Here is a 13007-nt window from a genome sequence, read left to right as displayed (position 1 = left end):
GCTTCCCCCTCCCCCAGCTTGGGGAAGAGAGGCTGTTCCCAGCCAGCCTCAGCCAGCCTGCTGTCACCCTCCTTGGCTGTGCAGGTCATGGTAACCTGTGCCTTCTGTCTCACACAGGGACAGAGACACTGGGCAGGCAGGGCCTCCGATCTGGACGCTGCTCCTCAGAAGAGTCTTACAGCCTTTGTGCGCAGATTACAATGTCCTTGTCTACCCCACTCAGTGCCACTGTGGGGAGGGGGCAAGGGAGTAGCGGTGGCATCTAGAGTTAGTGGTTCAGGCCAAGATCTCCCGAGCAGTGGCTGGGGCAGGCAGGGATACCTGACAAGGTCTTTCAGGAAGGTGTGCCGGGAAGGTGAAGCAGGCAGAGGCCAATGCAGGAATAGAGACAAGGGGTGAACAGAAGATGGGGGTCGTAAGAGGAAGGGTATGGGGCACAGCAGCTTCTGAGGAGTGAGGGAGGAGAGAGGCTGGCAGAATGTTACACAGGTTAATGAACTTTTTCTCCAGGTGGGAAAGATTATGCTTTAAGAATGCCAGTGTTGAATGTCACTTTGGTCACCTTAATGCTTGCCCTCGTCTTCTTGGGAGGTGTTGCTGCAAGCCTGAAAGGAATCCTGGCTCCCTTTCCTGGGGGGGAACCTGGGGTTCTGGGTGAGAGGCATTTGTTAGGGTTCAGAGGGACCTACTATGGGGGCTTAGATGGGTCCTGGGCACTGTGGCTTCTAAGCCTGAGACTATAAATAGCCAAGGGCCCAGAGTGAACGGGGAGGGCTTTTCTAAAAACAGCTTCACTCAGGCTCAACAGCTGGGACCCTGCCAGTCACAAGGCTCAGCCGGAATTAGCACCCCCACCCCCTCAGTGAGCCCGGCCCGGGATGGCGGGCAGCATAGCAGCCACAGCTAAGTGTGTGTGTGTGTGTGTGTGTGTGTGTGTGTGTGTGTGTGTGTGGAGTCTGGCTTTGCAGCTGTGTGACCTCAGACAAGTGACTTCGGCTAAGCTTTGCCTAGGCTTAGAGGGAGGGTATGCAGGCGCAGCGCCACCTATGGTTCCCTCTGGGTTATCAAGAGACCCCACCACACAGACAATGCACGTGGTCTGACACCCATGAACCTGTGCAAGGGGGTTCCAGGTGCTTCATAGCTGCCACTGGGCTGGCTTCTCCCAGGTCTGTTAGGCACGAGGCTGTCGTCCAGAAAGCAATGGCTGGGGAGGCAGTGCTCTGGGTCCTCCCCAGGCAGGTGAGGTGCTGGCCTTGCAGGTTTGACTGCAGAGATGGGTGGGCATTCCACCCTAGGAGCAGACCGTTCACAACTCAATACCTGGGCACTCCAGAGCGAGAAGACAGAGCTAGGCTGCAGAAGCAATAGCCCAAGGGACCAGCGAGAATGTTTGGATAGTAAAAGGTGCATGCCACCTTTTCCCTGGGTCCACACGGTTGGAGAGAACAATTCTCAGAAGTCGTCCTCTGATCCCCACACGAATGCGGTGGCAAACACACTCCCGTGCCATGAATGCGGTGGCAAACACACTCCCGCGCCAGTATTAATAAAAATTAAAAACATCCCTGGTGGGAATAAGGCAGCAGCTTTGGAGAAGTCTTTTAAAAAAGTTAAAGTTACACCCAGCCTGCAGCCCAGGTTAGGTGTGCACAGCAGAGACATAAACAGTTCACTCCACGCCTATCCTGCCTTTAGCACCGTTCACATGCCCTCAAATGGAATCCCCCACACAGAGGCTGTTGAATGGGAAAAAGGAACACAATCCAGCCGGTCACACAATGTGACTCAGCCATGAGCTGCGAAGTGCTGCCCCATGAATCTCAAGAACAATCGGAAGCAGCCAGCCACATTTTCAGTACCTCTATTTATATGGCATGCTTGGAACGGGCAAATCCAGAGAAAGCCAGATGGTAGGGCTAGGGCCAGAACGGTAGATGCTCGTGAGTACGAAGCAGTTCTTCAGTAATGGAAAACTTGGATCATGAATTTGAAAAAAAATTATTTTGTATGTATGAGTGTTTTGCCTGACTGCTTTCCTGTTGCTCACAGAAGCCAGAAGAGGACATCAGGCTCCTTAGGACTGGAGTTATTCGTGGTTGTCATCTGCCTTGTGGGTGCTGGGAATACAACCTGGGTCCTCTGCAAGAGCAACCAGTGTGCTGAACCGCTGAGCCATCTCTTTAGCCTTTTTGTTCATAGTTGCTGACCATCACACGGCCTTTCGATTGGCAGAAGAGGTTTGCAGAGTGTGGGGTGAGGTTCGAACAATGCAAATTAGCCATCACACCATGGCAGTGGGAAGCCATCTGCCACTTGCCCCTGTCTGGTCTTAGTTCCCATCTCCTTCCCACCACCACCTCCACAGATGTCTGGGGAGTGGCTGAGTCTATGTTTACCCATAGAAAGGAGGCCGCAGCTGACTCTCAGGGGCTTAGAAGTAAGCAGAAGGCCAGCATTGATCCCAGGCCCAGGAGTGGCTGGATGTACTGGCTGGTGGTGTGTGTCAACGTGACACAAGCTGGAGTTATCACAGAGAAAGGAGCCTCCCTTGAGGAAATGCTTCCATGAGATCCAGCTGTAAGGCACCTTCTCAATTAGTGATCAGTATGGGAGGGCCCATTGTGGGTGGAGCCATCCCTAGGCTGGCAGTCCTGGGTTCTATAAGACAGCAAGCTGAGCAAGCCAGGGGAAGCAAACCAGCCAGTAAAGAACATCCCTCCATGGCCTCTGCATCAGCTCCTGCTTCCTGACTTGCTTGAGTTCCAGTCCTGACTTCCTTTGGTGATGAACAGTGGTATGGAAGTGTACGCTGAATAAACCCTTACCTCCCCAGCTTGCTCCTTGGTCATGATGTTTGTGCAGGAATAAAAACCCTAAGACACTGGACTTCCTGGGAGTCTTAGGACAGGGTCCCTGGATAGTATTTAGGGACACTACCTTGGCCAAAGTCCAAGGGGCAGACAGATAACAGTTTCCAGGGGACTGGGCTAGGCCAGCAGGTACCCGAGCACGGATGGCAACTTGAGCCCCAACATGGCCTCCCTGCCCTAGGCCCCTACTTCCCTCTTGAGCCGGGATCCCCACTGGCAGGAGCCTGGTGTGTAAGACCCTCCTGCCTTTACCAAGTGCCTCTGAGAAACCCGGCCTGCAAATCCACTGCTGCCCAAGGACATTACCTGGCTTCAGGCCTCACACTCACGCAGCCTGTATATTCATGCAGGTATTTGAAAGCTCTCGTGCGATATTGCTATGCCCCATCCAGCTCACCACCCCCCTCACCCTCTTCCGGTGGCAGACGACAGTCTGCTGAAGATGACCATCAGTACATGTCCTCAGGCCTCATCCTATCTGCTGGCAGTGTGAGCAGGGATGAATGCATCTGCAGACCCAAGAGACCACTCAGGCTGGGTGGCAGCATGCATGGGTCCAGGTCCCGCCCTTTGGGCTTCCTCTCCTGCTCCTTTGCCACCTCCCCTGGCTCACCCATCCATCTTCCCACCACGCACTCTCACCTAGACTTTCTCCCACTTACTTGGCTCCACTAAGTCCATCACCCCAGTGCCACAGGGGAAGGGGAGTCAGACCCCTTCCCAGTGTTACTTCCTATTGTAATGGTCTAAATACCACACGCATGACAGACGAGGTTGCTCTTTATTGGTTAAAATCCCTGCTGGCCTGCAGACTCAACAGTGCACACCTGAGAGGGGCTGAGCAGGGGCAGCTTGTTCCCCACCGTGGGGGGAGATGACAGCGGCAGTGGTCTGGTCACCACTCATTGTGCACATGAACTTTTTGTATATTTGTTCCCTAGAGCCTACCTGCCGGGTCCTACGCACAGCACTTCCAACAAGCATTCCTTCCCTCAGGCCCCCGGTAACCCCAACTCTGCCACAGCAGAATAAACAGTACTCAACTAAGAATCAACTGAGCCATGGGGGTTGGGGGAGAGGGGATGTGTCAGCCCATTGCAAGTGTCTGTATCCATCTCCCTACTGCCAGGCAGGAGGCTCCCGTCCACCCCTGTGGTGCATGCGATAGGGGGGTCAGGAGCAGTTTGCAAAAGCAGACGGGGAGGCTATGAGCGTGCAGGTGGCCCCGGGTGCCAGGGCAGGTCCCAGCATCAATGCCCAAGGCTCCTGGCTGGGTAAGGCACAGAGTTTGGGTTTCTCGGGGGCCCAGTCCCAGCCTGGCCCCGATGAGCCTCTCCAGGCAGCACATCCAGCACCCACCGATGTGCTGAGCCGACGAGAGCACTCACTTGGCTTTGGGCCTGGACCTGAGGCCTGTGGGGAAGGAAATGAGAATGTTACAGCAGCCTTTGTCAGAAAGCTCTAGGTGCCCAATGAAGGGTCTCACTGCCATCCCCAGGCCCTGAAGTGTATCCGGGTCCACTCCAGTGCCAGATTCTTCTCTGGGGCTGCAGAATTCATCTGAGTGGATGGAGCTAAGCTGATTCCCGCAGGCTGCCGTCACGGAGGCTGTCACAACCAGGTGTGACTCCTTGAGCTGTGGACTGTCTTCAGTGGGCTCCAAGTGACCTACTTTTCACAGAGCCATACCCACTGTCTGCTCTCAACCAGCCTCACTGGGTCCTTTGAGCTGGACTTGGTCCTTCCTGCTTCCTCTCTGACTGGGTGCTGACCAGGGAGGGCCGTGGGCTGGCAGCCACACACTGAAACTGCCACCAGCCTTAGCCTGTAGGAACCCTGCTCCCAACACTTGCTGAGCTGCCTAAAAACCCTGCTTTACCACCAGTAGTGAGGGGGGCTCCAGGCTCCCCCTTGGAGCCTTGAGTTGGAGAATTTGCCCAGGAGGGAAGAGAAGAGTTGCAGAGCAGAGGTTGGCTGTCAAAGCTTTGCCCAGAGCCCCAGAGCTTTATCAGGACACTGCAGGGAGCGGGGAAATGAACCAACCAAGGCAGGAGGGGAGCGCATCTGGATTAGCTAGAACAGGGGTGCTCGGCATGGAGAGGCTGCTGATCCAGAGACACAGGAGCTGGCTTTCATCAAAATGCACTGCCCAATGGGGCAGTCCAGATGGCAGGGTCAACAGTACTGAGAAAAACGAGGGAAGACCACTGCGCAGGCAGGACCAAGAGTAACGGTAAACTCGTGCTCTGAGCTCCCTGGGGCTCCTGCCTACAAGGCACCAACAGACCGCAGCCTTGTACCTCGAACCTGAGACTTTAGCCCAGTGGCCAGCAGTTTGGAGTGCCGGGCCGGCAGACCCAGGGTCCCTGTGCTGGCCAGGCTCCCACAGCTCACGATGGGGCCAGACTTTGTTGTCCTAGCCAGGCCTTCCTCCATCCATAGTTCCTGGCCACGGAACAGGGCCCCAAGCTGGTCCAAATGCATCTTTAAGGTCTTGGGTCACATACTGGCCCTGGCTGTCCTGCCATGAGTAGAGCCCAGAAGACCCACCATGGCCCATATAAGGAAGACCTGTGTGATGGTTTGTACATGCTTGGCTCAGGGAGTGGCACTATTAGGAGGTGTGGCATTGCTGGAGTAGGTGTGTCACTGCGGGTGGACTTAAGAACCTCATCCTAGCTGCCTGGAAGTCAGTCTTCCACTAGCAGCCTTCAGATGAAGATGTAGAACTCTCAGCTCCTCCCGCACCATGCCTGCCTGGATGCTGCCATGTTCCTGCCTAGATGATTCTGGACTGAATCTCTGAACTTGTCAGCCAGCCCCAATTAAATGTTGTTGTTTTTCTGTTTTTTTTTGTTTGTTTGTTTGTTTTTAATAAGATTTGCCTTGGTCATGGCGTCTGTTCACGTAACTAAACACTGACTAAGACAACCTGGCATCTACACGGATCCAGCTCTGCTCCTGGCTACAGGGAGGGGAGGCCCCTGCCCCTTTGCCTTTGGCAGCATCTGCGCTCGGCACACCCATTTCCGTGCAGTCTTTTCTGGTTTATGTTTGACCATAACCTGGACCACAGGCGATCGAGAGTAGTGTTGGAAAGACTGGCCCTGTGTGGAGGGAAAGGGTCTCCTGGGGAGCTGGGATTAGTAAAGCTGCCGTTACCTTGACCATGGGTAGGGCTGAGACACGGATAGGAACAACCTCCATCTGTTCTGCAGGACTAAGAAACAGCCACCCCCAAAGAGCCCACACTGTGCCCACAAAGGCCTGGAGTCCCACTCCCTACAGGGAGCCCAGCTTGACTCTCTACCATGCCTTGGAGGCCCATCTGGAGTCCAGTTCTGAGGTTGTGTCCAGCTGGGACAGAGAAGACCCTGAGCAGGCAAGGCTTGGCAGCTGGGCCTTCTCTTAACAAGGGCAGCACAGCAGAGGCACCACCACCATGAGCCGAGGGAGGGCTGGAGACAAGCTAGGTTAGTGCTCAGGAGGGCCAGGCAGCAGGCTGAGGCCCCGGAACCCGCTGTCGTCATTAGTCAACACAAGCCAGGCTGCATACCTACCTCACTGGATCACACACAGCCTTTTTGCCTTAATATCATCAGAATCAGGGGCAAACTCTGCTTTCAAATAAAGGAAACACACTCATCAGCTTAGCATCCGGGGCAGCCCTGGACTTAGGGTGGTGGGGTCTGTGGGGGCCAGGCTAGCCGTGCCAACACACTAGGTCAGGGTCAGAAACTAACCACCAGACCAAAGTTGATTCTTTGGTCATGGTGACAAAGGAAGCTGCAATCAGGAACTTAATGTCAGACCACCCTGCAGCAGCAAGAGCCGAGGACTACCCAGCTCCACTCCCCGCAGAAGGGGTGTGGAGGCAGGAATCTGCAGGTGAGTGATGCAGGCGGTGGCCCCCAAAGCTGCCCCCTTGTGTGAAGTGCTGTGCCCCACTGAATCACCCTCTCTCCTGGATGCTGGTTGAGCCCGTAGGACCCGCAGGGGTAAGGGAGGGACCAGGACAGCAGGGAGAGGTCCCAGGCCCTGTTGTGGGACAATTGACTTTAACCACATGGTCAGACCCAGCTGTCCCCCAGCCTTGTTTACCAACGCCCGCCTCCCAGTTACCTTCTTGGTTCCTTGAGGGACGTTTCTTCCTCCGCTTGCTTGTCCCCTTTGAGACCCGGCCTTGGACCCTGGGGAGGGTGCCAGACCCTGAGGAATCTGTCACTGCGTCCTCAGAGAAAGACCTGTCCAGGGACGTGTCGAGTGCAGATTCTGGAGCTGTGTCCTCTTCATCCTCATCCTCCCCAGGGCCTGTGCGGGGAAGGTGGGTGCTCTGATCTCGTTCAGCTGCATCCTCTGGTCCCTCACTGGTGCTGTCCGCCTCGGCTCGGTGGACACCCCACAAGGCTTCAGGATCCGTAGCGTCCTGGTGCGAGCTCTCAACTCCAGGAGGCTTATTGCTACAGAACTCAAGGGGCTTCAGAGCTTGACCCTCTCCCAGAGTCACTGGCCAGACCCCCTCAGAAGGCTGGGCATTCGGGGTCTCTTCAGGGTCCAGGAAGTCACTGGCATCCACATACCAGGAGGAGCGCCTCTCCAGGGCTGGAGGACCACCTTCCTCCTTGGAGGGCTGGGGGTTGGGGGTTACAGCGTCCACAAGGTCCCAGCCCTGTGGCTCGTCAGTTGCTGTGATATCCTGTGGCTCTGAAGCAGGGTGGTTTGTGCCCTGAGTAGGATTGCTAGCAGTTGCTGTGGGTAGAGGAATGTGTCAGTAAGGGCAAGGGCCAGAATTTTAGGCATTCTGATCACACTCAGGAAGTGTTCCTGACCCTTATACTTCAGTCTCAGGAGCCCCCCCCCCCCCAACATGGTTTCTTATGGGCCAAGGGAAGGCAGTATCTTCAGTCTAGCCACACATGGAGGACAGGAGGACACCCAAAGGGCCACAAAAACCATCCATTTCTAGAGTCCCAGTAGTGAAGCCCTGAACTCAGGGGTGTCCAGCAGTGGACCTCCAATCTCACATCCCCTGGCCACCCAAAGATGACAATGTTTAGGAGAGGCACAGTCCTCTCATAGGCCAATTTCAGAGTTGTGCCAACTGGATCTTTACTATGGCACCTAGACCCTCCCCCCAAACATCTCCAGAGCAGTGTAAGGGGCCCCAAAGGTCCAGGCCCCAGAGGGCTTCTCAGAGGCAGGGACAGGTGGAAGTGGTGGGAGGGAGTGGGGAGGTCACAGGCTCAGGTCTCACCAGGCTCTGTGGCCTTCGGAGGATCTGCGGGGGCCGCTCTGCCACCTGCTTCAGTGTCTCCCCGGCCCCGGGCTGTCTTCCGTAGCTGGAAGCCCTTCCTGATGTCGGCCAGCAGGGCATCGATGACACACACCTCTTCTTGCTTCCCAGGCCCCTTCCTGACTGCAGAGCAGAGCCACAGACCTTAGAGAGCAACTCAGAGATCCGGAGGTCACCCCAGGGACCCCTGCTAGGCTTGGGCGAGGAAGGCCAGCAGCCCCACCTGGGTCCCACCTGTCCCTGAGACCCACCAGGCTTCCCGTCCTCGTCCCTCGGCCTCCGGGCCTCCTCCTCCGCCAACTGCTGTTTCCTCCTTTCCGCTTTTGCCATCTGTTCCTTCCGGTCCTTGTTCTCCTGCTCAGACAGACAGGAGCCTCGTCACCCAACCCAGTGACCCTCAGTGGGTATACCAAGGACACATGGGGCGTACCTAGCCACAGCTGGGAACAAAGGGGCAGATTCTGCCTGGCTTGGCTGGGAACCCCATTCCGGTCTCAGGCATCACCCAACTCCCCCTGGGCCCACCACACACCTTCAGGGCACGGGTGAAGAGGTCTCGGAAGGTCTTCATGGTGCTGAACGTGTCCTCTAGGGACAGCTGCTGGGGGTCTTCGCACAGGTAGTCAGCCAGCTCCAGCTTCTTTTGCTCAATGGCGTCGAACACCTTGTCCAGCGCCCGAGAGGCCTCAATGCTGGCCTGGGGACATAAATCTCAGTCACCATCAAGTGAGTCAGAGGAGAATGCTGGTGAAGCCCTAGGCACAGGACCCTTGGGCAGAGGTCTGCATGTAGAACAGGGTCTGTGGCACGCTGGGTGTTCCTGGGAGCCTCGGCCTAGGGCCAGGGAGCCCACCGAGGAGCCTGAGGGCTGCTCTGCTGATTCAGGCTGTTGTCTGCTTGGCCTGTGTTCCCCAGCAGAGCTGCTCACCCATCCACTGTTCTGCACATCCCCGGACATCTCTGGACATCCCAGGATCTGAGCCCCCCCACGGAATGTACTGGAGTGTTCTCTTCTGCTGGTTTACCTGGAGGCGCTCAGCATACTGCTTCTGCACCTCAGGGATTGAAGTGGACACCTTCCGCTCTGCTTCTAGAAGCTTCTTCAGGTTGGCACTGGCCTCTGAGTGGATGATCTCCACGTTGATTCTGAAAGGCACCGAGAGGTGAGATGGGTGGGATCATCAGGCATCAGCGGACCAGTGGTCACAACGGGCCCTTGACCGTCCCCAAGACTACGCAGGCCCCTTCACACAGCCCGCTGTGGGCCCTGGGTCCCTCACACTTTTCGCATTGCAGGTTCCAGGAGCCAGTCAGTCCTGAGGGGGGCCCTGTATGCTTAGGTGCCTGTTCTAGTGACACTCAGTCAGTCCTGTCAAGATGCTGGTCCCTCGTTGTAGAACAGGGCCCTGTGTCATATGGGGCATACCCTAGCAAAGCTGTTGGGCGCACTTCCATTCTTGCCTAAGTAGCCTTAAGGCCTAGCAGCTGCTGAACTCAAAGTTCCCGATGCAGTGGAACATGGGAGCACAGACTCAGCAGGCGAACACCGGTGTTCGCCTGCTTGCTGGGTGGTGAGAGCCAAGACACCACTCCCAAGCCTCAGCTTCCTCATCTGCACCGTGGGCTGGCGTGACTTAGCATGACCTGGCTTTTGCTGTGAGGTAGGTTCACTCTGTAGAGAGGCTGTGCCAGACGGTCACCCCATCCCCTCTGGGCTTCACACTCTGATCTAAGTCACACAGCTAACAGCTATAGCTGACACAGTCCTGTCCCACCGTGAACGTCAGCATCTTTGGAGTGGTCCTGAGGCACAGGGCTAGGCTTTAGCTGTTACCAGGCCCTGCCGTTGAGGAGGCTGGAATCAGAGGTTAGCGCCTGAGCTGCTAAGGCTGGTAGGAACACCCACCCTGCAGCTTGAGAGGGCGGCTCCAGGTCCCGGGACAGCTGTAGGAGGTCCGGGTGGCTCTTCTCCACTTCCTATAACACAGTGTGCCAGTAAGATCCCCGTTGGTCCTGAGCCTGTGCAGGATATCACCCTGCACTGTCCTGAGTAGAACTCCCACCCCAGCCCTCTGACCCTCCCGGGGCCTCTAAATCACGCTTGAGCCTGTCCCAATGTGTATGGGGACGGTGGTAGCTAAGGCCTGCAGAGGACGGGCAGTGGCCTGAGGACGGAGTAGACATAGCCACGGGGAGCACCCCACCCCACCCGACTCGTCCCCCAGAGGTCACCTCCAGCACGTGGTGCAGCAGCGTCACGCGACTCTGCTGGGACTTGGTCTCTGTGAGCTTCAGCAAAGTGCTGATCTTGAAACCATCTGCATCTCCCGTGTGGCTGCCCTGCGAGGGACAGGGAGTGAGCCCCCTGACTCTCGGGGTATGGTGGGAGGCGGGCCGCAGGACAGCTCTGACTTACATAGTTGAGGAAATTCCCAATTTTGAGGATCAGCTGACAGAAGACAGGCAACCGCTGGCTGGTGAGCAGGCCTGCGATGGATGAGCAGGGTTGAAGGAAGGCCCGAAGCCTCCGGGTATCCCGGGGGTGCCCAGGCCCATCCCAGCACCAGAAGGGAAGGGGCTATGTGGGATTATGGTCCTTCACCATCGACAGGTGTAGGGACACGGAATACTTCCTGCAATGTTCACATCTGCTGGACCCTCAGCTCCAGCAGGTGTATGGCCATTACCACGTACCTTGGGTGAGGACTCTGGAATGCTACAGAAGCTTCTTCCAATCTGTGGCACCCCGCCCCCCCAAGTTCTCGGGGACCCTGTCCCATGGGTGGCAGAGAGGACCCGCCCAGCGCAGCGGTTGAGATGGGAGCAGGGATGTCCCGTGCTGTGTTCATGAGAGAAGTGAGCCTATCTGTGTCCCTGGACTGTGGTCAAGCAGGTTTCTCCCATTCTTTGTTCACAGAAGGCGGATGTATACTTGTGAGTGTATGTACGCCCTTGCGACTCTGTGTGTCTGAGTGGCTGTATACAGATATATATGCACGCATGCTGTGCCCTCACTCAAGTGTGCAATGAGTGAGTGTATAGGACCGTGTGTGTGGGTGTGTGTGTGTAGCCGCAGCACAGGTGACCATGGGTTTTGGTGGCAAAGTCGGCACCTCACTAGCTCTCGTGGCCATCGTGACATGGCTCCGGCAGGGGCTGACACACGTGGAAGGCCCGTCCCTCCCAGCCCCGTAGGCTTCTGGGCCCCACTCACTCTCACAGGCGGTGAGCACCAGCTGGGCCTTGGGCCGCACCATGTCCAGGACGATGGCCGTTCCCTCACACAGCATCATGCACTCCACCCGCAGCGGGTAGCTGGTGCACAGAGGGGGTTAGGGCCTGGAGGTTGCACCATGCTTGCCACTGGGAACACGCTCTGCCCTTGGTGGGTGGGCTGAGGGAGGGTCCCCATGGCCTGGGCTGAGAACATCTACATTCCTAGGCCTGTGCCCAGGACAGAAATCAGGTCCGGGGAACTTGGTAGTAGCTCAGGACGCCTGGGGCTTCTCAGGAAGTCTCTGGCCTCAGGGTGTAGGAGGCCTCACCTCTGCTCTGAGAGGGGCCGAGGAGCAGGAGCAATGCTTAGGAGCAGGAGTAACGCTTAGACGTCACAGACCAGATGACTCATTCCCGGTGCCCTAGGGACCCTGTTCTAGACACAGCTGCCTTCTTGACCCACCAAGCTCGGCTCCTGCCCTACTCTCTCCACCTGTCCTTCCTCACGGGTTAAGCAGGATCGCAGGGCTGCCATGCTCACCAGGGAATGTCCAGGAGGAGAACGTAGAACTGGTCAGCATTGGACAATTTGGCTCGCTCCTCGGTGAACGCCCGTAGGTTCTCAATCTGCAGGAGGGCCACATGTAGGAACCAGCCATCTGCCCGACTGGTACCTGCCTGCCTCAGCAACTCGTGAAGCTCCATGGGGCTCTAGCCTCCGGTCTCCACTGGGGTGAGGTGGGTCAGGTCTTTGCTAGCCCTGCTTCCTTGGGTTGATCAGGGCCCTGGCTCACCTCATGCTTCTCTGGAAGGAGCTTTAGGAGCTGTTTGAGAACCTCCACATCAAACTTGCTGGTGTCTCCAGCCTGGATCATGCCGGTGACTTCTTCATTGGAACTGGAGATGGGGAGGGCAGGGGTCAAGAAACTCGGAATCTCCCAGTCTCCTGCCATGCTTAGAGATGGGGGTGGCTGGTGGGCACCCGAGGAGCTACTGGAGGGACTCTTAGGTAAGGGTTTGGGGACTGGGAGGCAGGGCTGTCTTCCCTTGACTTGGCCACAGCTTGCCTATGGTCTATCAGTGATCTTCTAGGCACTGCTTGTACTCTGGCATGTCGGAATCTTAGAGAAGACGTGGTAGCTACCCACAGCCTCCTGCCCTGGGGATGGAGCATGCATGGACCTGGCCAGCCTGCAGAGGGCACTGCTGGGCAGGGCTGGGATGCTGGGCAGAGCTGGCTGCTCCGCTGGGGCTGAGTTTGGCAGCAACACCACTCCCTCACTCACCATTTAAATTGCTTCAGGAAGATGTTGAGGTTCAGGCTCTTCTTGGAGTCCAGAAAAGTGACCTAGAAACCCCCATTTAGCTGGTATCTGGAGGGTGGGCAGAGGATGTCTCACACACACACACACACTCACACAGACACACACTCATATGCACACACATACATGCATACACACACAGACACACACTCACACAGACACACACACATACACACATGCACACATACACATACACACATNCACACACACATACACAGAGACACATATACACACAGACACACACACATACATACATATACACACATATACACACAGACACACACATATACACACACATACACA

The 13007-nt window shown here is 56.6% G+C and overlaps 1 protein-coding gene across 4 annotated transcripts; it reads right to left on the bottom strand.

The window, feature by feature from the left end:
- Positions 1 to 3595: 3595 nt before the first annotated feature.
- On the bottom strand, positions 3596 to 12749 carry LOC110324102 (inverted formin-2). Of its 4 annotated transcripts, none has more exons than XM_029540942.1 (14): positions 12669 to 12749; positions 12177 to 12279; positions 11924 to 12009; positions 11381 to 11481; positions 10583 to 10653; positions 10399 to 10506; positions 10073 to 10143; positions 9192 to 9312; positions 8699 to 8863; positions 8418 to 8520; positions 8128 to 8289; positions 6996 to 7622; positions 6434 to 6493; positions 3596 to 4286 (listed from the first exon to the last, which is right to left on the bottom strand). In XM_029540942.1, exons 2-13 carry the CDS (start codon positions 12255 to 12257, stop codon positions 6435 to 6437), a joined length of 1755 nt encoding a protein of 584 aa, XP_029396802.1. In that variant the 5' UTR covers positions 12258 to 12279; positions 12669 to 12749; the 3' UTR covers positions 3596 to 4286; position 6434. The 4 variants fall into 4 exon arrangements, with proteins under 4 accessions (XP_029396802.1, XP_029396804.1, XP_029396803.1 ...); XM_029540943.1 differs by having other exon boundaries at positions 3641 to 4286; positions 6434 to 6490; XM_029540941.1 differs by lacking the exon at positions 3596 to 4286 and adding an exon at positions 6830 to 6911 and having other exon boundaries at positions 5739 to 6490.
- Positions 12750 to 13007: the final 258 nt, after the last annotated feature.

This window comes from Mus pahari, chromosome 7 (genome assembly GCF_900095145.1).
Source record: "Mus pahari chromosome 7, PAHARI_EIJ_v1.1, whole genome shotgun sequence".
Lineage (NCBI taxonomy): Eukaryota > Metazoa > Chordata > Mammalia > Rodentia > Muridae > Mus > Mus pahari.
Note: the sequence above shows the minus strand (reverse complement) of the source record. Positions and strands in the feature narration are given on the sequence as shown.

What these genes read in the sequence shown, in the direction of transcription:
- LOC110324102 (XM_029540941.1), bottom strand. Translation starts at nt 12,257, where the DNA reads ATGATCCAGGCTGGAGACACCAGCAAGTTTGATGTGGAGGTTCTCAAA. An exon ending in GGTGCTCACCGCCTGTGAGA is followed by an intron (nt 10,654 to 11,380) that starts GTGAGTGGGGCC and finishes CATCCATCGCAG; the next exon opens with GCCTGCTCACCAGCCAGCGG. An exon ending in TTGGGAATTTCCTCAACTAT is followed by an intron (nt 10,507 to 10,582) that starts GTAAGTCAGAGC and finishes TGTCCCTCGCAG; the next exon opens with GGCAGCCACACGGGAGATGC.